General features: G+C 38.2%; 1 protein-coding gene across 1 annotated transcript in view; it reads left to right on the forward strand.

Moving 5' to 3' along the window:
- The window catches only part of DENND1B (DENN domain containing 1B), a 219,192-nt gene that overhangs the window by 185,163 nt on the left and 9,813 nt on the right, over window positions 1-24,216 (forward strand). Inside the window, exons 18-20 of the mRNA XM_081323441.1 lie at window positions 2,775-2,831; window positions 3,569-3,679; window positions 23,126-23,214. Coding sequence (XP_081179567.1) covers window positions 2,775-2,831; window positions 3,569-3,679; window positions 23,126-23,214 — 257 coding nt within the window. The remainder of the gene's footprint in view (window positions 1-2,774; window positions 2,832-3,568; window positions 3,680-23,125; window positions 23,215-24,216) is intronic.

Genomic DNA, 24,216 nt, shown 5'->3' on the forward strand with positions numbered 1-24,216 from the left:
GTGGGTGAAGGAACACTGAGAACCAAAACCAGGGAGATGTGTGAAAATCGCTTCCTGGTCCTTTGAGCTTCAATCATAAATTTTTAATTTAATTTTTTTTATTTTAATCCCATTTATATCCCGCCCTTCTCCGAAGACTCAGGGCGGCTTACAATTTAAGCACAAACCAATGTGCTTAGCAATAGCCTTCATTCTATGTATATGCCTGCTTATTAGGGCTTTTGGGGGGGGCCCAGCGGCATTATTACAAAGTCAGCTTATTGCCCCCAACAATCTGGGTCCTCATTTTACCTATCTCGGAAGGATGGAAGGCTGAGTCAACCTTGAGCCTGGTGGGATGCGAACCTGCACTAATTGCAGGCAGCTGGTGTTACTTAAGGAGGCATTAGCCCACTGCGCCAACAAGGCTCCTAAATCGATTCCTTATTTTCATTTTCAAAGAGAATTTTTAAATTTACATCATTCAAAATCACACTGAGGCCATATTTCAGGTAAATACATTCAAAGTACTGTGAATGCATGTGTTCATTTATAACTTATATACAGTTCTTTAATGGAATGGTAAAAAATAGCTCTTTTTTCACCACTGGGTTTCTATTTGGTCATTATAATCTTGTAACGATGAATCTATTCCTGTATTCACTTCTGAATTTAATTTTTTAAGAGAATCCTTAAAAAATTGCCTATGTACTGTCCCATTGGTACCATTTTCTGGGCATTAAAATTAATTAAATTAATTTTAATTAATTAAGGGACATCTTAGTTTTCAGTTTCCATCTTGGTGTCCTGTCATGACTTTGCAGAAATGTGAATAGTTAAAACAATGGCTTCAAAGACATACTGTCCAGATGCCAGTGGAAAATCAAGTATGGTGATTATCATAGTATTCTCATTAGGCAATTAGTCATGAAGGTTGCCTTGTATATACACCAACTAAGCATAAATACATACCATACATACATACATGTATATTTACTTCTCACAGAATACTGGAGTCAAGCAACATCTGTATATTTAATATGCACTTGCTGGAGAAAAATTCATGTTTTTTATTGGGATACATTCAATCTGTGTACACTATACTGTTGAAATTTAAGTTAGTTTGCTGAAAACAATGAAGTTTAGAGACACCCATTTATAGCTGAGTGTGCAGTTAGAGCAGCGGCTCCCAACCTTTTCTATACCTTGCACCCCTAAAATGCTTCTGATATATTCTCACACCCCTTACAAAAGTTTGAAATTTTTATTTATTTTTTATTTTATTTATTTTAATTCCATTTATATCCCGCCCTTCTCCGAAGACTCAGGGCGGCTTACAAGCTTAGCAGTAGCCTTCATTCTATGTATATGCCTGCTTATTAGGGCTTTCATACACCCCCCAAGCGGCATTATTACAAAGTCAGCTTAATTGCCCCCAACAATCTGGGTCCTCATTTTACCTACCTCGGAAGGATGGAAGGCTGAGTCAACCTTGAGCCTGGTGGGATGCGAACCTGCACTAATTGCAGGCAGCTGGTGTTACTTAAGGAGGCATTAGCCCACTGCTCCACCAAGGCTAATGCATAACGGCAACTAATTATGCATATACACTATAATTTTGAAAATCCAAGTTTTCGTACCTCTTGGGTGCAAAATTTAGGGAACCCCTGAATTAGAGGATATAATTATCTGCAGTGCATACATGCAAACGTTTTTAAAATATCAAATATGGCTCACATAAGGTAGTCTTTTAATCCATTCCCCTGTCCCTCCCACCCATTTTTTTTTTTGCCTTTACATGCTACAAGGAATATGAATTGGCAAAGAAAACAGAGCTTAGCATTGCACAGTTTAGGGGAATTTGGAGAGTGCAGGGGCTTGGTGAGAACAATACAACGGGGCTAAAATTCATGTGTGAGTCATAGGCTGCTGGTTGTTTTTCCTGTATAGTTCATCCTAAGTTAGATTTGTATTTAGGTGCATTTTCTATTTAGATTAGGTCCTAGGGAGAGTAGTTCGCAAATATAAAGAACACTTCATAATCTCCTAAGTAACAGACATGTTGGAAACATGTTATCTATAATTTGGCTTTTAGTTTGAATAGAAAAATAGCCACCTATTATAGTTGTTTGAAGAATAGGGTGCAAGAATTTGAAGTTGAATGATAAAGTGAATTGAAATACTATTTGTTCCTCTTTAAAGTTAGAATTGCCTCTGAAAGAAAAACCACATTTCTTTACAATTATTTTGCTTCTACAGTGATTATTTCACCTGTTTTAAAAAGCAAACTATAACTGTCATTTTTATTCAGGCTGATGTGAAGAGGTGGCATGAAACTTTAGTGTAAATCTAATAATAGTAACTATGAAAAACACAACACTGACATGGCTCTGCATATAAAAAGCGCTAGACTGGAATATTACTGCCTGAGGTTTTTTTTCCTATTCAACTTGTGGCCAAGCTAAGAGTTTATTTCTGCCGATACACCATTTCATAAGAATGCTACATTAAGGAAATACCAATTTAACTAGAGTGTTTTGATAACACAATTATGCCTATGCCACAATCCATTTCTTAATGCACATCTTATTAGCAATTAATGCACACCTTATTGCACACCTAATGTAAACCTTGTTAGCAATCCTGTATGAAATTAATAAAACAATTTCTTTTTGATATACCAAACAATGCGAAGGTTTTAATTTTAAATTCTATGTTACTTCATCTAGGGCAGTATCAAACCATTGTTTTGCAGATTCAGTTAGTTTTTTTTCCATTCCTTTTCTTTCCCCCAGGCAAAAAATCATGCAAAACAGGGAATAAAAGAGGTGAAGAGTAAGTTGAAACACAAGGTATGTGGCAAAATTTGTACTTTCTTACCTTGTTTCTTGCTTCAGTTTGAAGTATATACCTTATGAATCCCACAAGATTTGTGTTTTTAATGACTTTTGAAATATGCTTAGCCCTTTGTTCAACAATGCATTTTTTATAACAAGCCCTCTGGCAACTCTCTGTCATTCTGTGCATCTACTTGAATAATCTCTTTATTGTTTGCATATTTATCATGAAAAAAACTGAAGTCTTCAAAGATCTATAACAGGATGTATGTTTTCATAAAGCTGATTACTTTGATGTCACAATTGAAGCATTTGCTTCTGGCTGAGAATTTAAGGCAAGTGACTTTTACCAGAGAAATATAATTCAGCAGGAATAGTTGTCTGTTTAGGTTTCCTGGGTTCAGTAAATGGCAGCATTATTTTAGCATCCTAAACCTTCTAAGAGTATCATTTAAAAGTATGGGAGGCATCGTATCAAGACTTCATATATTCAGTGTATTGTATGTTCAGTATTCATTTTTAAATCAAGCAGTTTGAGCACTATTTCGCTTTCTCCTCAGGTGTCAAGGCTCAAATATATGAAAGGAATTTTGTTTTATTTGATAGCTTCATCATATTTAAAAATTATATCGTAGTTGTTACTCCAGCATTTAAATCTTTCAGGTGGCAAAATTTTTAATGGTGTGTATGTGTTTAACTAGATATAAAAATGTGTAGTCACAAAAGTTTTTCAGTCTTAATTTTCTCTATAGGAAAGAGAAGATGGCTATGGAATTTGTAGCTCAGGTTTTGCACAATATGCTCCATTCTGTACCGTTCCTAATTCTCCAAGAGAGAACACAGAAAAAAGGCGACTTGCACAGGTAATTAAAAATGTTCTCCCTTTGGATGTTATTAACAAACAAGGTATTTGTTAATCAGGATGGGGAATACACAGCAGTAATAAGCATTATGAACCCTCTATTGATCCTTGTTCCCTGACCCCTGCTTTTAAAACATACAATGGAAAGCTAGTTTTCTCCAATGAAAGCATGTATTAGCATTATTTTTATTTACAAGAATGTATCTGGGCTCACATGAGTCAAATAAACAGGTCTAGAAAATAAAAACAATGGATAGTTACTTTTAAAATTTGTCTACAAGCTCCAAGTAGACAAAAGTAACAGAGATGTTATAAAGCATAGTTGGAAACCCTCTCACCTGTTTTCTTCTGTTAATGCATTTAAAAATAAATAAACTACTCTTTTGTAGCCATTGAGAAATGTTCTCAAAATCGCAAATCTGCCCAGTGGTCCACAAAAGGTTGCTTCTCTCTCTCTCTCTCTCTCTCTCTCTCTCTCTCTCTCTCTCTCTCTCTCTCTCCCTCCCTCCCTCCCTCCCTCCCTCCCTCTCTCTCTCTCTCTCTCTCTCTCTCTCTCTCTCTCCCCCCCCCCTCCCTCCCTCTCTCCTCTCTCTCTCTCTCTCTCTCTCTCTCTCTCACACACACACACACACACACAGTAATTAGTACCCTACCTTCCTCAAATATATCCAACCTGGCACTTCATCTTATGAATAAAGGTGAATCATTAATTGTTTAGTAATGGAGTTGGCTTTCAGAGTTGGGCAGCATGTAAATGCAAATAAATAAACTGCAGTGAAAATGTAATTACCTAAATACTGTGTGCTTTTAAAGAAGTGTTTCCTCAGTAAAGGCTAGAATTGTATTTGACTAGGATGTGGAAGGCTCATCTCTCTCTCTGTATAGATAGATAGATAGATAGATAGATAGATAGATAGATAGATAGATAGATAGATAGATAGATAGATAGATAGATAGATAGATAGATATAGATATAGATATAGATATAGATATAGATATAGATATAGATATAGATATTATATAAATAATATAATAGGATTAGGTTCAGTGACATGTAGAGCAATTATAGCTTCCTGGAACCAGTGCATACTACATTAATACTGAGAGCAAAATGCTTCCAGAATAAGATGAGCTGAGATGGGTGGGTTGTGAGCAATATATAGATATGCAATATATACTACACACACATGTATGTATGTATGTGTATGTGTATATATATGTATAATATATGTGTGTGTGTGTATAGATAGAGAAAGTGAGTATATGCTAGATCCTATATAAAAACCACTCAGATATTAATGACTGGCTAATGATCAATAGATTGTACTGCTAAAGTAATGACCTGTGCTAATAGATCTCAAAGGGACGCGGTGGCTCAGTGGGTTAGGACGCTGAGCTTGTTGTCGATCAGAAGGTCGGCAGTTTGGCGGGTCGAATCCCGAGTGCCACGTAGCAGAGTGAGCACCTGTTACTCGTCCCAGCTTCTGCCAACCTAGCAGTTCGAAAGCAGGTAAAAATGCAAGTAGAAAAATAGGGACCACTCCGGTGGGAAGGTAACAGTGTTCCGTGCGCCTTTGGTGTCTAGTCATGCCGGCCACATGACCACGGAGATGTCCTCGGACAAGCGCTGGCTCTTTGGCTTTGAAACGGAGATGAGCACCGGCCCCTAGAGTTGGAAACGACTAGCATGCATGTGCAGGGGAACCTTTACCTTTACCTAATATATCTCAAATAACATTGGTGAGCTTGAATTCCTTGATAGGGATTTTGTATTGAAAAGTGAAGTCTGGAAATCTTCAGTAGCCAGTGAAATGGTCTGCGTATTCTATTGCATATATCAATTACTAATTAATATATTTGTGTCACTTATGCTAATATTGAATTCTATTCAGCCACACTTTAATAGTTCTGCTGCAAAATTTACCTATGTAGATTCTATACAGGTACATACGTTTTTCAATGTAGTCCTGGCTCTTCAATTGGATTTTAAGGCACAGTATTTCTCCCTTTATATTTGTTCAAATTAAAAAAGATATTAGTAATTTAGGGCTGGTATGTTGCCCTTATAAAACAGTGCATAAAAATCAAACTCATCCTCCTGCTGGAAGATTGTATTGATGCTGTTTTTCACATTGTCATTAATAATATTGTTGTTTTCTAGAGCTGAATATGAATATGCTTTCTACCCCAACAAATAATAGTTTATATGCCAGTCTGCTAATTAGTTTGGTTATTTCCTATTTTTTTGATGAGGTTTAAATAAATGTCAAGGGTACAGACATGGAGATCTCCCAATTAGGCTTTGCATTTGTAAAGCCCAGCCCCTTTGCTTTTGTGTGAAGATGACAGTTCCAACTGCAGCGTCAGTCTAACAGGGCTCATGGGAGAGGGTACTTCACTGCTTTTATTGAAAACAAGGCTAGTTTGGCCCAGTGAGAATATTGGCATTGGTCAGAGTGCAGATCAGTTGTTAACAATGAATATTTACTAATCTCTGTCACAGCCAAGATCAACTGCTTTTCCCCCCCTTTCATTTCACCCATTCAGTGCTAGAGCTCAAAAATCAGTGCATTAAAATATGCATAGATTTTACACATGCACATAAAATAGGTATAAATAACTTTATTGCCAAGGGTTTCATTGTACTAATTTCTCCATTGTACGTACACCAGATTGCTTTTGTGTGCAACAGGGAAGAGATCCCACACCATGACAGCACAACTGATCTTCACCTAAGAGATTCTGAAAAGAATTGTTCTATTTCTGTAAGACATGTGCCAGCCTCCTCATAGCTATTCTAGTCTATTTGGTTATGGGTGTGCAGAGGCGGGAGAGAGAGAATAAGAAGGAAGAGCTTAACTGCATTGCAAGTCAAAATTAACAGATGGATTGCCCTAAGCAAGGGAAAAGCCACCACTACAAAATCTAGTGAAAGCGGCAGGCTGAGGCTTTTTATTATTAATCCTTATTAAAATCTTGACGTGTATTTTACAGTTAACCCTTTCATCCCTTCATGGTTAAATAATAATTCCTCTCGCCTTCGCATTAACTTAGATTGAACACAATACTTTTTTAAAAAAGGAAAGAGAAAGCAAATTACAGAATGTTTTACATGTCAACAGTTTTCTCCCACTTTGCCTTTCCTTCCTTTTAATTTTTACCTTCCTTTTTTAATTCATTCTGTAGAAATGCCTTAGACTGTAAATAGATTATTTTAGTTTGGGATGACTTTTTTTTTTTTAAATCCGTAGATGCATCAGCTAGATGGATCTTTTAAAATGCAGGTCTGTTTCCACAGCATTGCTTAAAACTAAATATTTCAGGCAGAACAAAGGCAAATATACAGTATTTGAGGATCTGCTAGTTACCCTGAACATCATCTTCAGCTCTGGTTGTGACTCATTTTAATTGAAGCCTTTCATGTTTTAAAAAGATACTGGCTTTGTCATGCATTTGGTAGCATCCTGTGTAGCACTGCTAGGAGCATATGCTATAATAAAGAATTAGCTGTGCTTCCTTGTTTCTTGTGAAATGTATGTGTAGGTATGGTTTGTAACCCATGGTATACAGTTATCTGTGAGACTTTTGTTTTTAAAAAATCCTTTTGTACAAAATACAGGTTTTTCAGAAATCCCAGTATCTTAATTGAAAGTGAATTATTTTTCACAAAGATGTTGTATTGTAAAGGCAATATAATTTGTTGTTAGAATATAGCTCCAGGGATGGTCATAAAGCTATGTAAAGTATATGAATGTAAACATTGTTAGCAAAATCTACTTTGTAGTATAGAAGCCAACAAAAATATGGTTGAAGTACTTGTCTATGTTGCTTTACTATTATTTTTTCATATGGCTGAGCTGAATGAACATTTTTGGGTGCTACTTTTGAATTAAATCATATGCATAATCAAATTATGGAATGTCTTTGAACCAATACAAACCACTGAGCTTGGCAACCTGTGTTCAACTGTGGCTGCTCTATCACTGTGATTGTGAGTCTGCTGTGGGCTGACACGTTGACTGTTTCCTGAAAGCAGGCTGTCCCCTACAGAAAAGAGCCCCCCCTTTGTGCTTTTTCCAACCCCACCTCTCCCAACCTCAGAGAGATGGTATAGGTTGTGTCCTGTTCTATCTGTCAAGATGGAATGAACTAAGCAAATAGGGCTTGGTCTGGGTGACATTCAGCCCTATTGCAAATTGAAGATTGCATGAAAGAGACTCAAAGCAAAATTGAACATCATTATTTTTTTCTGAAATGAAGAAATACCTGTTTGCTTTCCACAGAATGAGATTCTACAGAGCACATGGAATCATACCGAAGTTCAGGCACCCAGCATTCCTCTTTTTCTTCTGTTTTTGCCTTTTGCAGGAAATTCTACACAATGCTAGGGCACCATTGAGCTGTAGCTAGCAATTTAAGCAATGTGAATAAAATATTGTATGTGACAGATGTCATGCAGAGTAACAGTGAGCAGTGTTGAATCGACAGTTTGGTAGTCTGCTTTAGTTTAAGCTTCCTCATAAAAAAAGGTAAATTCAGTCAATTAGCACAGTGTTTTAGACAAAAGAAAGCATAATCCTTAGATGTGCTTGGTTCTGTTAGTTTTTGTTTGAAGAGACAATCTTTTGTCTTTCCTTGTCAATTATGATCCATCTATATTGCAGCCTGCATATCTTTTAATTAAAAATAGAAAATATATGCTGCACAAAATTACGAGACTGCCCTCTAGTGGTATAAGTGACTTTTCAGAAATGATGTAAAATAATTCTTCATACATAAGATTCCTACTATATCTATTGAAAAGCAAGTAAAAAACAAAATGTTTTTTAAAAGTTTATAATAGTTTTTCAGCAATTGCTTTCCCTGCTTATCTAGCATAATCTTGAGATGTCGATCCCATTCTAGGCTTTCCCACATAGTTTTTTCAAACTATTTTTTCCCCAATTGATGCAAACCATATCTTCTAACATAGGGAAAGGAGGGGGTTACTTCTCGATAAGCCCAAGTGAAACCACATCCTTCTAGTTGAGTGCAAGAGTTGGTGAGATTCATTGGTTCCTGGAGATTGGACTGTAAGAACTCCATTGTTGATCAATAAATAAGTGTCCTTCCTGACCGATTACATATTTTTAATTTATTTTTCTAATATGAAAATAATATGAAATATCTTGTTTATTTATAACTATTGCTTGTTACTATTAACAAGTAAGATTTGAAACTCTTAAGGGTGGTGGTAGCAAAAGGTGGCTTACAAGAGCATAGAGGTACTTTCTCTATTTAAACCAAGGGCAGGCCACCATTTGACAGCCAAAAGGGAAGCAGTAGTACAATGACATCATATTGAGATGAGAGGCTGGGTTTTTCTGCAGCAGTTTGGAAAGGGTTTTTTTCTTCTTTTTCTCGCCTTTCTCATGTGTTATTCGTACTTGATGGCTTACATGCCATCTTTTTATTTCCATTTTATGTACATCTCTGTTGTACGGTATTTTGCAGCAGAATCTTATTAGCATGATTTCTATGAGGCCATAAAAGAGTTTGAAGGCAGTAAAGGGATAACAAACAGCCACTGATTTAAAGCTAATAAATGTTTTCAAAGATGGGGTAGAGGTGAGAAGTAGCAGTTGATTTTATTTTTATATACATATATGTATATATACATACATGCAGACATACATGCATACACACACCATATTGATTTTTTTTAAAAAAAGACTTAATTCCATAAAATCTTGCATAAAATTAATTACATTTTGTCATACATTTATGGTCTTTTTAAAAAAAAATTCAGTTGGTAATGGGTTGGACTTAATGTTTAGAGTAGATAACAGTGAAATCACTGTGATGTGTGTGGGAATCATTTGTCACACACTTAAAAGAAATAGCTTTTGAGTCTACATCTTGATATTACCAAAAGAAGCAACAGATACAAATGCTCCATTGTAGTCTTTAAAAAGAAATCACTTCTATTCCTTCAAATACAATCACTGGGGAAAAGAATGTGGATTACAATATAATTAGAATTTATATTTGATTTAAAACATAGCAGCTGCTCCACGCCTTATATAATGTGTCTTAGCTTTTCTATGTCAAGGTAAAAATCACCTTTGTAGAGGGCGACGGACCGTGCTTCAGAGAATGCATGATACACTTGCAGGAAGGCAAGAAAAACAAGACGCATAATCTTACTAAATACCTTTTACTTACAAAAATATAAAAACTAAATATATATTATACAGAGCTAGCTGGGCTACATCCTAACGTAACAGTCAGTAACAGCAAAGGAAAAAAAAACAATACAGATAACAACCCAGAACTTTCTCTAGACATGCGCACTAAACAGACTGAAACCATAACATAGCTAGTCATATGGGATTCACTATGGTTACCAGATAAGTTATCACAACAGGTGCAGAGAACAGGGGAAAATGTACAGTTAGAAATGAACTTTCTGACGAACATAAAAAAAACGTGCAGTGACATTCCCCTTCTTTCGTCAGCAAAGTGAAGACTCAAGTAAGGCACATCTTCTCACGCAGATACTCATGCTGGGCTGTAGGAAGTGGTTTGTTCAGCATGTCAGCAATTTGATCACGTGTAGGCACATACTGTAATGACACAAAACCTTGTTTCACCAGTTGCCTTATGTTTTGATATCGGATGTCAATGTGTCTGGACCTTGAACCTGTAAAACGTGTTTCAGAAATATAAACCACAGATTCATTATCTTCCATCACTGTAATCGGTCGAATCGGATGTGTCCAGATATCTGTGACTAAAGCATCAAACCAGGTTAAAGAATTGCATGCATCAGACACACAAGCATACTCAGCTTCTGTAGAGGAACAAGAAACAAGATTCTGTTTACGCACATGCCAGTAAACAGGACATCCATTTAAGAACATCATGTAACCTGATGTACTTTTCCGTGACTTCTTATCACTCGCCCAATCTGAATCTGCATAACAACATAACTCTGCATAGTCAGTATGTGTGGGTTCCAACAACAACTTCATGTCTTTGGTGTGTTTTAGATACCTCAATAACTTTTTAACACATGTCCAATGAAACTGTTTTGCCTTGCCTACGTGTCGTGATAAAAGATTAACACTAAGTGCAATGTCGGGTCTAGTCCAACTACTAATATACAGCAGCGACCCAATGACTGAGCGATATAGTGTTTGATCTTCGAACTCAGGACTTGGTTCATGTGCCAAAATGTGAAAGTCAGTTTGCATGGGTATACTCACAGGCTTAGCGTCCTCCATGTTACAGTGATGTAACAGTTGTTCAATCTTCTCTTCTTGTGTGAGACTAAACCCCTTCTGAGTTTTGGCAATTTGAACACCTAAATAAGTGTTAATACACCCTAAACACTTCAACGTGAAAAACTTTTGTAAAGCTTTAGCAAAAACCTCACTCATCTGCTTATTTGGACCAATATAAACAATACCATCGACATAAACAAGAATTATCTCATACCTATTACCGGATCTTTTAGTAAACACGCATTCATCTGTTTCGGACTTAATAAAGCCCATTGAATTTAGTTTGTCAGAAAGACATAAGTACCACATTAAACCAGACTGTTTCAGACCATAAAGACTTTTGTGTAGAAACCAGGTATCCCCTTCTTGCTGTCGGAAACCTGGAGGACCTTTGACGTAGATGTCCTCGTCAAGATCAGCGTGAAGATAAGCCGTTTCAACGTCGAACTGGAACACTTCCAGGCCAAGGATAGTTGCAGTGGCTAAAGCAATTTTCACACTTTCAGTTCGCACCGTGGGTGGGTATGTATTTGTATAGTCCTCAGGATAACGTTGAGCGAAACCCTGGGCTACGAGTCTGGCCTTGTACAACGACTCACCATTCGGCTTCTTTTTGATCCTGTAGACCCATCGAGTACCAATAACTTTCTTGTTTGCTGGAGGGCTTGCAGGCGTAAACACTTGAAGTTTCTTTAGACTGTCCATTTCAGCCTGCATTGCCTCAAACCATTTATCTTGTTCTGATTCAGGAAGATGTTTGATCTGTGTGAACTTCTCAGGTGGAAGTGTAACATTACAAATCAAAGGTACAGGTGTTTTTGTTACTTGCCATGAGTACCGTTTTGGAGGGATTCCCTTTGTGGACCTCTTGGAACGTCTCGGGCCAACCGTCCATTCTTCTTCCGTGTCGTCCTCGTCTTCATCGTCGCCAGCAGCAACATCGGCGGCTTGCGAAGACGGAACAGTAGGTTGAGAAGAACTCGTGGAAGGAACATTCTCCTGTGAATCTTGATCATCAGGTTGTGTGGCATCAGCAACATCATCTCTGGGAAAATAAACTCCAGGATCGTTAGAATGAATCCTGGACCAGTCAGCATCTTCCTCAAAAGTAGCAGATTGTGAAACCACAATAACATGATGAGAGTCAATGTATTTGCTCCATTTTGAATTATCATCAATGCCCATAAATCTCATCCTTTTTGCTGCAGGACCCCCTTTCTTTCTTTGGGCTAAAGGAATATTCACCATAGCATAGGAACCAAAAATATGGAGATGTGAGAGATCAGGCTTGTGTCCATACAACATGAAATAAGGGGTCTGATTTATCGCACTACTCCAAATACGGTTGATGATATGGTTAGCATATTTGATAGCTTCACCCCAGTATGGAAGACTGAGGTTAGCATCTTCAAGGAGGCAACGCATCATGGTTTGCAAAACCCCATTTCTGCGTTCTGCCACCCCATTTTCAGCTGGAGTATAAGGAGCGGATGTCTGATGTACTATCCCATTCTCACGCATCCAGTCCTGGAAACGCTGAGACATGAATTCAGCACCGCGATCACTCTGGATTCTGGCAATGTTGACCTCGAATTGGGTATAGACAAGACTAGCAAAGTCTTTAAAGATCTGAAAGGTCTCAGATTTTTCTTTCATAGGATATACATATCCATATCTAGAATAATTATCAACGATTGTCAAGAAATATCTTTTACCACCAAGTGTGGGTGCAAAAGGACCAACTATGTCAGTGTGTACCAAATCAAAAATGCGTGTTGACAGGCGTGTAGCGCGTTTTGGAATTGCTGCTGCCTTGGATTTGGCTTTCTTGCAGACAGCACAGTCCAAGAACACCTTACACCCCTTTAGATCCAAACCTCTTGCGAACTCTGGCATCTTCTTCAGAACACGGAAACTGGCATGACCCAATCTTCTGTGCCACTTATGGATACACCTGGAATGCAAAGGTTTACCTGTTAGTGAATTCTCAACATTAGCATTTTTATTAGGAACCCCAGGCTTGCTGTGAGCAACCTGTGTCTTTTTTGTATTTTTATCATTATTAGGAACCTTTGGAGTAGCAACAGGATCTCTCTCTGGGACGTCTCTCTCTGGGCCTGTGCTTTTTGGAACGTGTATACTTGCCTGCTCTTGCTGCTTAGACTTTGGTTTTAAATAATAAACACCACCAATCAACATGGTTTCAGCAACAATATCTCCGTCTTTGACTATATAACTTGCTTTTTCAAGATGGTGGACCTGAAAATGAGAAAACCTAGACAAATGACTCTGACTAAGCAAATTACTACTGGCAGACGGAACATAGTAAACATTTGGAATGAGAGCACCGAGCTCTTCAATATAAACAGTTCCTTTTCCCATGACCTGAACAGGATGATTGGAAAAAGAGTAAAGTTCACGAAGTTCAGGTTCAGGCTCGTGCATCTCAGTGTAAAGCTCTTTTCTGTAGGTAACATGTAATGCTGCTCCACTGTCCAAAGTCCAAAGAAGTCGTCTGTCGTACTCTGGTTGAGGCTGTGGATCGTTGGTCACAACCAATGTGACAAGTGGAGCTTGTGAATCACGCCTAGAACCACGACCACGACCTTGTCGTCCGCCTCTACCTCTGCCTCCTCTGGAATCTGTTCCTCTGGGCTGGTATGTGACGGGCGCTGGAACTCGTTGGGGACAATCCCGGGTGGCATGTCCCACACGATTGCAGATGTAGCATCTTGGCATCCTTGGAACGTTGGTACTTCCACGGAAGGCACGCCTCGCTGAAGCTCTTGATGCAGGTGGTTCCCTTAAATGTGGCGCAGCTTGCATAAGTGCCTCTTCTTCGGCTAAGATCCTGCATACATGATCCACTGTGCGTTGAGCAATAGGCACTTGATTAATCTTGGAAATAGCATCTTTCCACTCATGATTCAAAGAATTGATGATAATGCTGATCATTTGAAAATCATCAATAGGATAGCCTTTTTCACCCAGTTCTTTTCTAATACCTTTCATTTTAGTCAAATGTGCTCCAATATGTTCACCAGGTTTTAATCTGGAACCATGGAACTCAGACAAAAGCAAACATGTAGACTCAATTGATGTAGGCCGATAACATGTTTCTAACTGAGTCCAAATTTGTTGGGCAGTTGCATCATGTGAAAACGTGAGCTGCAATTCAATGTCCATTGACATCAATAATGTTGTGCATGCTCTATTATCCAAGTCCCATATGTCAGGAGTCCATGGCTGGGCAGGAGGATTAAACACCATCATGTGAGTACCTTCTCTGCGTAACAAAAGTCCAACCTCACTGACCCATGCCCTGTAATTCTGTCCTGACTTCTTTAATTTTGAATCACCAGCCAGTGGTACAATGGAAGGTGTTTGATGAGGAATATACAATTGAGGTACTGGCTGTGCAGGTTGTGCAATCCGACCATAACCTGCAGGGGGCACCAGTGGCGTCTGTGCCTGTGCCTGGACATGCGGCAGTTGCATTGAAGCTGCCGGTAGTCTTGGTGCTGGCTGTGCCTGTCTTTGAGCTGCTATTCCACCCTGGCCAGCAGGAGGCGCTGGCGCTGGGGCTGGTGCATTAGCATAATCTGCAGATGACACTGGCCTTCGCATATAAGAACCCGGTGGCAATTGCATGTGGGTTAAATATGGCTGTGCTCTGCCAGGTAGAGGGGCTTGCATAGAAGCAATATTAACAGGAATCCTAGCACCATCAGGGACTGGAGCCTCAGATAACGGCAGAAATCTTGTATCTCTGAGCAAAGACTCCTCCATAGACAATTGCGAGAGTGAGAGCTCCAATTTATGTCTTAATGCAGCTTCACCAGTAGATGGTGCTATAACATTTGCTTCAGGCATCACTGTGGCTCTGTATGTCCTTTGGGACAGCCCATAATCATGTGACATAGGAGCCTCCGGTTCCCAATCGTCTTGCATGACACTCAATGATGGGCGTGACTTAGGCTTTGGGGAAGAAGGAGGCAATATGGCTTCTCCTTGTGGGTGTGGCAATATGGCCGGTTCATGCTCATAATTCCTCTCATATTGCTGAACCATTGACACATATTTCTTTGCCTGCTGCAAACGCCTTTCAAAAACCCCAATTTGTTCACAGTAGCCTTGCATAGCCCTATCTCGCATAGTTTGCTTGAGGCTTGAAAGAGCAGAAGGAATTTTCTTCGGCTGAACTTTAGGTTTCACTCCAAGCCTTTGAAATTCATCTTGAGCCCCTGGAGTGTGAACATTTCCAAAAGCAGCTGCCAGGGAGCTTGGAAAAGTAGAAAAAGGAGTGACTGACCTTGCATCGTAGACAGGAGCAGGTGCGTCTTCTCCAAGGCGTGTGGCCGAAGCTATCGGAGTTTTTAAAGTCGAAGGGAGCTGGCCCACAGAAAGACTCCTTTTCAGCCGTGGCTTCCTTCCTGACATGTTTCAGCAGTTAATCACCGCTGCCTCACTAGCACTAACTAACTGATAACAGCCGCAGAAACATGCATCTCCAAAAACATAAATCAAACCATCCTCGATACCAAAATGTCAAGGTAAAAATCACCTTTGTAGAGGGCGACGGACCGTGCTTCAGAGAATGCATGATACACTTGCAGGAAGGCAAGAAAAACAAGACGCATAATCTTACTAAATACCTTTTACTTACAAAAATATAAAAACTAAATATATATTATACAGAGCTAGCTGGGCTACATCCTAACGTAACAGTCAGTAACAGCAAAGGAAAAAAAAACAATACAGATAACAACCCAGAACTTTCTCTAGACATGCGCACTAAACAGACTGAAACCATAACATAGCTAGTCATATGGGATTCACTATGGTTACCAGATAAGTTATCACAACAGGTGCAGAGAACAGGGGAAAATGTACAGTTAGAAATGAACTTTCTGACGAACATAAAAAAAACGTGCAGTGACATTCTACAATAAATCAGAAGTTTCTGTATCCTTGTTATGTCTGTTCATTTTCTCCAGTCTAGTTTGCTGAAAAGAATTCGGATACAAATGAACTGTAATAGACAAAGGCCTTATTGACTTTAATTGATTCTGCTTAAAATGTAATCAACTCTAATCTACTTTTCAAAAAGTTTTTATAGTTCCGTATAAGAAATGAATATGTCTATTACTTTCCATTCATTTTTATGAATTAAGGCTGCTAATGTTAATTTCTGCTTTTTCTCATAAAAATAACATTTTAAGAGGATTTCCTTTCGTTTTAGCCAATTTTATAGGTAAATTATTCTAATTCTGTGTAGGAATAGTCCAATACTAGTAAACATGCTATTTTATCATAAGAGATAAAACTAGCAAATTCAGCCTTAATCTTCCCTCTATAGTATTAGATACAGCTTGAATAATCTGAATTCATGCTTTCCCATTACAAAAATTCTTCTTTGGAACTTTATCCAATTTCTGTTCCATGTCTTCTAGGAGTCACATATGACTAACCATAAAACAAAGTTTCACTATTAAAATCAACAATTAAAATGAATTCCATCCTTTAGTGTGGGCAAAAGAAGAATATTTTATTACTTTTTCAGAAATTGTAACATTTGGATACTGACATTTTTGAATAAATTGAATTCTGCAGTTGTGGGGTTTTCTCCTTTTTCTACATAAATATGTGATAATTATAGTAACATAGCAATCATGTTTAAAACATAGTTACCTCTTTATAGTGGAAAAATCAATTTGTGGCATCCATTTGCCAAGCATCAAGGAAATGAAGACCTTGATCAAAAAAAATCTAGTTCTTGAAACAAATGCTGTATTTTCTATTTCTGCTTAAGCAAAGAGAAGAGGTCTGTTTATTATTAGAATACTAATCAAGAAGGAAACAGAAGTCCACTTCTCTTCCGCTCTCCCCCTTTCCCAAAATTGGCAGGGGAGAAATGTATACACTTGAAAATGAAGTAAAGACAGACATTAAAAGGTTGAATATCTGCAAACAGCAGGGAGCATCAATAAAAAGTTACTATAAATAACTCTGACAAATTTTGCAGGTGTACATTCAGTGTCTCTCTTTTTGGCACTTATTAAGTTTTGCTTTTTTATTTTGAGTGTCTCCCCCCTCCTAATTTATCATTTTATAAGAAAATAATCTTTGAAAAATTGAGCTGCAGATTATCTGTAACTGATATCTATTGCATACTGTCTATTATATCTCTGATGATAAGTGACAGAAATCTCTCTTTCCCACATCTCAGTCATGGCTTCTTGCATACTGAAAATTGAGCTTAGCCAGAACATTTGTCTTTGATTTCATTTTCACTTTCATTAGTGCTGAAAAGCACCTTAGTTTGTTTCCATATGTTTTTAATTCTTCCTTTAAATTTGGTCAGTTTTCACCCTGGACATTAGAAGAAAGTGTGCAATACTTTTACAAGATGATTTAAAAGCTCTGGGGACCTGCTCTTTCATCCCACAAGCAATAATTCTGAGGAGCAACTGGAATTTAGGAAGCAAAGGAGTTGTAAGCTGGTCCTTGAATACCTGAACTAAAACCTAGAAACAAAGTTGGAAGGTGCAATTTAGCCCAATCACTCCAATGTCTGGCTGAATGCAGGAATCCAAATTATAACTTCCATGAAAGATGGTCATCTGCCTCTTGGTAGAAAATATCCAATAGAAGTGAATCTATTGCCTGTCTGAGTAATTGATTATACTGTTTTACTACTTTTACTAATAGCATTTGTTTTTCAATCAGAATATGCCTTTTTGTAACTTACATCCATTACTCTGTAGCTCATACTGATGTGATATGATTTGGGAGAAATGAAAAATGCAATTGTTGTGTCCTGACCCAGTTGCTTGAGAAGAGAAATCTACTCTTCTCAAGAATAAACATTACCAGTTTCTTCAACCTCACACTTCATAGGACCTTCTCTGAACCTGTCCCTGTGTATTTGAATCTTTCTTAAAATGCTCTGCCAGATATGGACCAATACCCAAATGGAGGTTTGCCCAACACAGAATAACAGAGTTGGAAGGGACCTTGCTCAGGCAGGAAATCCTATACCATTTCAGACAAATGGTTGTCCAGTCTCTTAAATACTTCCAGTGTTGGAGCATTCACAACTTCTGGAGGCAACTTGTTCCACTGATTGTTTTAACTGCCTGGAAATTTCTCCTTAGTTCTAGGTTGCTTCTCTCCTTGATTACTTTTCATCCATTGCTTCTTGGAATAAAGTGAACCTATGTTCTGTGATTTATAAGACTATATTTTTGTTGTGTGGTCAAAATGTGCATTTACATTTTAGCAATTACATACTACAAAATTATATTCAATTACTGTTCCAATATCTTTTACAGAAATACTGTTATCAAAATAAATATCTTCCATCCCGTACTTGTGCATATGACTTTTGCTTTTTAAGTGAAGAATTCTGCATTTGGTCTCTGTTAAATTTCATACTATTATTCTTGTCCCATTTCTCTAACAGCAAGATGAGCTTGAATTTTATTTCTGCCTTCTAGGGTGCTGGCTTTTTCACCCAGTTTTATATAATTTTAAAATCTGAAAAACATTCCCTCCTTCTCTTCATAAAAGTAATTAATAACATTTTAAAGGATACATGGCTGATGACTGAAGCACATGGCACTTTAATAGCTTTATAAAATTCTTTTGTTTAGCCTATCTTTTCAGTGCCAGCTGTCTTACCATCCATCCATGCTTTACCTATTTTGTAACAGCAGAAGGAAATGTAAAAACAATGCTAAAAAAGTCCTGGTACCCTCTTCCCTCCCATAATTTTTTCTACCCATTTCTCTGAACAAAAATTAGCAGCTCAATTTTCTATTTTGAATAAAAGAAATATATGTATTATAACAAAGGTAAGCAGTAAAATAGTTTTAGCATAATAACAAGAAAGAAGGGGGGGGGAAACCCCAAACATTTTCCAAAGCAGTGAAAACCTGGTACTTCCCGCATCCATGATGCAGGCCATACCAATGTTATCACCACCATCCTCACTATTATCATCACCACCACTGCCATCATCATCATATTGTGGCTTTACGCTCTTTCAAAGGATTAGGTATGGATATGTCACTGAAATTGACAGGGTTTAGTTTGGTTCTGGAGTGGTCTTTAGTGTGCCTGGAGGCTCCCCAGAAAGTGCACTTTGTTTCAACATTAAGGGAAACAAGTAAACCAAAGTTTAAAAAGGGGGGGGGTTAAAACAGTTTTACCTAATCTGTAATTAATTTCTGATGGTGTGGGAATAGCAAAGAAAATCTCCCAGTGATTGTCTAATCTCTTTTGGTTTCCTCTAAGTAAATATTTATATAAAAATAAAAATCTGCAAACATTCTATTGAAATGCCAAATTAATCAGTCTGCAACAAAGATTCTCACAGCAGAAATGGAGCAATCCAATAATTCCCAATATTTTTCAGTTGGAGGCTCATTTAAGACCTTACTATAGGTATTGTTCTTCACAAAATGGCTCAATGGTAGCAGAAGAAAATGGCTATATTAAAAATATAGATGTATTTCCCATGAGGTACATGGTTGAACTGTTCTGAAACATTCCTTCTAGCATCTCTTAGGTTTTCCCCAATTTATCTTTGTCTTTTTTTTCCTGAACAGGCAAACATTCTTCCAAAAACCCCATTGGGTTTAATCCAGATCTCTCTTTTATTTTCTAGAACCTTTTTTTGGATCTAGGTGCTTTGCAGAGGTTTGTACTAGTTGATGGTACCTGGATTGCAACATGCCAGCTAGCCAGAGGTTATAAAAGAAAATAGAATGACTGATGCTACCACAATCTCCAATTACAATGGAGGACGTTCTTGCAAAAGTTGCTTTCTTTGGAAATATCTTCTATCCTGTATGAATTACCATATTTTCCGGCGTATAAGACGACTGGGCGTATAAGACGACCCCCTACATTTCCTGTTAAATTATAGGATTTGGGCTATACTCGCCGTATAAGACTACCCCTCTTCCAACGTACACCAAATAAAAATTAAAAAAACATCCGATTTGATTTTAATATGGTAATTTTAATTCAAATGCTTATGACATGCAGGTACTTAGTAGGAAAACTGTCACTTATAAACATAAGGCTGTTTGTCATCAAACATGTAAACATAAAACAGTGCAAGTGGATTAAACATAATAATAATAATAATAATAATAATAATAATAATAATAATAATAATAAGAAGAAGAAGAAGAAGAAGAAGAAGAAGAAGAAGAAGAAGAAGTTGGAAGGGACCTTGGAGGTCATCTAGTCCAACCCCCTGCTAAGGCAGGAAACCCTATACCATTTCAGACAAATCGCTGTCCAGTGTCTTCTTAAAAACTTCCAGTGTTGGAGCATTCACCACTTCTGGAGGCAGGTTGTTCCACTGGTTAATTGTTCTAACTGTCAGGAAGTTTCTTCTTAGTTCTAGGTTGCTTCTCTCCTTGACTAGTTTCCATCCATTGCTTCTTGTCCTGCTTTCAGGTGCTTTGGAGAATAGCTTGGCTCCCTCTTCTTTGTGGCAGCCCCTGAGATATTGGATCACTGCTATCATGTCACCCTTCACCCTTCTCTTCGTTAAACTACACATACCCAATTCCAGCAACCATTTCCTATTTTCCTAATTCACTTTTTCACTTTTCCTAATTCACTCTAAAGCTTTCCCTGCGCAGAGCCTTAAGTAACACCAGCTGCCTGCAATTAGTGCAGGTTCTCATCCCACCAGGCTCAAGGTTGAGTCAGCCTTCCATCCTTCCGAGGTAGGTAAAATGAGGACTCAGATTGTTGGGAGTAATAAGCTGACTTTGTAATAATGCTGCTTGTGGGGGGGTGGAAGCTCTAATAAGCAGGCATATACATAGAATGAAGGCTATTGCTAGGCACATTGATTTGTGCTTTAAATTGTAAGCCGCCCTGAGTCTTCGGAGAAGGGCGGGATATAAATGGGATTTTTAAAAAAGACCAAATGGGAGATCCGCTCCAGGTTTTCCAGCCAGCCTGCCCAGTTCCTGAGTCAAATGTGTCCTTAGAACTAAGCAGCTGCTCTGGCTACGGCATTCCCCACCTGCCTTTCAAGTTGCTCTTGCATTCCCCTCCTGCCTACAGCTGCTCTTCAACTTTAGAAGGAAAGACGCCCAGACCCCAGCCTGTAAAAAATCACAGACTGCAGCTTCTACTCCAATTGGTCCCGCTTTCCCTGCGCAGACTAAATGGAAGATCCGCTCCAGGTTTTCCAGCCAGCCCTGTCCCTAAAGTTTCAGCACCTGGCGTATAAGACGACCCCTGACTTTTGAGAAGATTTTCATGGGTTAAACAGTCGTCTTATATGCCGGAAACTACGGTAGCATAGAAAGCATTGGCCCACCACAATTTTCTGTGGATATTTTTTTAAGAAATGAAGAAAAGAAGTAAATGGTACTCCTGATGGGATTTAGTCACCTTGAACTGGATTATTTAATTACCTATGTGTTCCCATGCTGCCTTATGTACACACTAACTGTTCATTGTTTTCAGAATTCATTCTTTAACAGTAATCCCATGAAACAGTATTCTATTGTCCTAAATATCACAGTGATGCCTTCTTTAAAGAAATACTGCCAACATATTTTATCTTAGCTTAGATAAATTTAAAGAGAGAGAATCATCAGGAGCAGAATAGGTTAATCTGAATTTATGATACATATATCATCTTCACTGTTATGGAAAAAAGGAAAATAGTTTTAATAAGTAAGGATTGGAATTTTTTAGAGGTCGGTAGTTCCACTAAAGTGTGTGTTTACATATGCGTACTTGAGTGTTGGACCAATTCTGAACTTTAAAAGTACATTGTCTTGTCAAAATAGAGCCTTGGTGGAGCAGTGGGCTAATGCCTCCTTAAGTAACACCAGCTGCCTGCAATTAGTGCAGGTTCGCATCCCACCAGGCTCAAGGTTGACTCAGCCTTCCATCCTTCCGAGGTAGGTAAAATGAGGACCCAGATTGTTGGGGGCAATTAAGCTGACTTTGTAATAATGCCGCTTGGGGGTGTGAAAGCCCTAATAAGCAGGCATATACATAGAATGAAGGCTACTGCTAAGTTTGTAAAGCCGCCCTGAGTCTTCGGAGAAGGGCGGGATATAAATGGAATTAAAATAAATAAATAAAAATAAAATGCATATCTTTTGAGTGACTGCTATAAGATTTCATTTTTTATAAATGATTTCAATACAGGTAGTCCTTTGATTTACAACCATTCATATTCAGCCCTGAAAAAAGTGGCTTATGACTTTTTCACACTTATGACCATTGCAACATGGGGGGGCCTCATGTGATCAAAATTCAGACATTTGGCAATTGGCATGTATTTATGATGGTTGCAGTGTCTCATGGCCATGTGATCCCCTTTTGCAACCTTCTGATCAGCAAAGTCGGTGGGGAAGCCACATTGACTTAACCACTTTACTAAACAGCTATGATGATTCACTTATCAGTTGTTGATAAGAGAGATCGTAAAATGGGGCAAAACTCACTTGATTGTCTTGTTTAGCAATGGAAATTTTGGGCTCAATTGTGATTGTAAGTCAAGGACTACCTTTACTTAGCTGAAGTATCAGTTTGGCTGCTTTAAATGTTTAATTTTAAAAATGTGAAAGTTCAATTCTTAATTGACTAAATATTTTGGAAGCCATTTTAAATATTTAACTAAAAAGTTTCATTCTTTTCTTGCTGTATCTCCTTCCTTCCTTCCTCCCTCCCTCCCTCCCTCCCTCCCCTCCCATCATTTTTTTTAAGATAAGAATTTTTATACCTTGGAGAAGGAGGGCATTGGGAGGAAATGTTGTGAACATAATTTCAATTTAGTAAAGTTCAAATAGTTACATACCTATCTGCAGTCATTGGTTACAGTATACACCATGATCAATAGCGTTTCATTTTCTGAGGCTGCATGTCTACATTTCTTTTAATATGGAATTTTGAATATATTTTGTGTACTCCTTTTCATAGTTGGAAAACTTGTCATGTGAATTAATTTAATCTTAGTTTGGCAGTAAATCTGCTGGATGCATATGGTTAATAGCTCCTGCCAGTTGATAGAATGACTAGGCACATCCTGTTTCGGAAGAGGTGCCCTCAAGATCTTGGTAGGCTGTTTGATGAAGATTGACCATGAATTACAACCTCTCTACCGCTAAAAAGAATGTTTCCCTTTTCAGACACGCTTTGGGCATTTTCACACCAATATGCATAATAATGACTCTGCCTTGGCTGAAGATGCTGATGATGAACTAGACCCAGGAAGCAAGTAAGTTAATTTAGATGTGATTTGAGCTCTGGTTTATTGACAGAATTATACAACTAAGACCGATTGGTGAAACCAGTTGAGAATTGTAGGGATAATTCTAAAGAACCAGCAAAGCAAATATTACACAATTGATGGGAAGCCTTGGATTACTGTTGAGTGCCACTCAGAGGCAGCGTAGAAGTCAGACGTATCCTGAGAAGTACCTTAAATTATGGAGAAAACAGAAGAAATAATGGAAAGGGGAAAAAACAGACTTAGTAGTGATACTGCTTGTAAAAAGGCAGAAAATAAATAAAATACAGGTAGTCCTTTACTTACAACCACAATTGGGACCATGATTTCTATTGTTAGGCGAGATCGTTGTTAAGTGAGTTGTACCCAATTTTATGATCTTTTTGCCAGGATTGTTGAGCAAATTACTGCAGTTGTTAAGTAAATCACACGGTTGTTAAGCAAACCCAGCTTCCTCCATTGACTTTGCTTGCCAGAAGCTAGCTAGGAAGGTAGCAAGTGGCGATCACATGACTTTGGGATACTGCAACCATCATAAATGCATTGTGGTTGTTAAACACCCAAATTTTGATCATGTGACCATGCAAATGCTTTGGTGATTCTGTGATTGTTTAGAAGTCACTTTTTTCAATACCATTGTAACTTTGATCGGTCACTAATTGACCTGTATTGAAAGTGTTGATTAACTTGCAGCTGGCATAGAGTATAGAAAGTAACTGATGGACTGACTTCTGGTCTTGCGCAGTAGTGCAGCAGCCGAGGGATTTCAGGGCTCCTTGGCTGAATTTTGTCTTGTTAGGGAACCCTAAATGGGCCAGAAGTCGCCCTGAAGAGGGGACAAAGAATGAAGGAAGTCCCATGGACCACAGAGAGACAGCGGTCCAGGAAAAGCCTTCCAGAAACCAACAGGAGAAAGGCTAGCCTAACTTCAGAGTCTAGCCCCAGCTACAAGCAACCGAAGTCAAAAAGTACTACTTTAAGCTGATTGTA

Source organism: Vipera berus, assembly GCF_964194415.1.
Source record: "Vipera berus genome assembly, chromosome: 3".
In the NCBI taxonomy this organism is placed as follows: Eukaryota; Metazoa; Chordata; class Lepidosauria; order Squamata; family Viperidae; genus Vipera; species Vipera berus.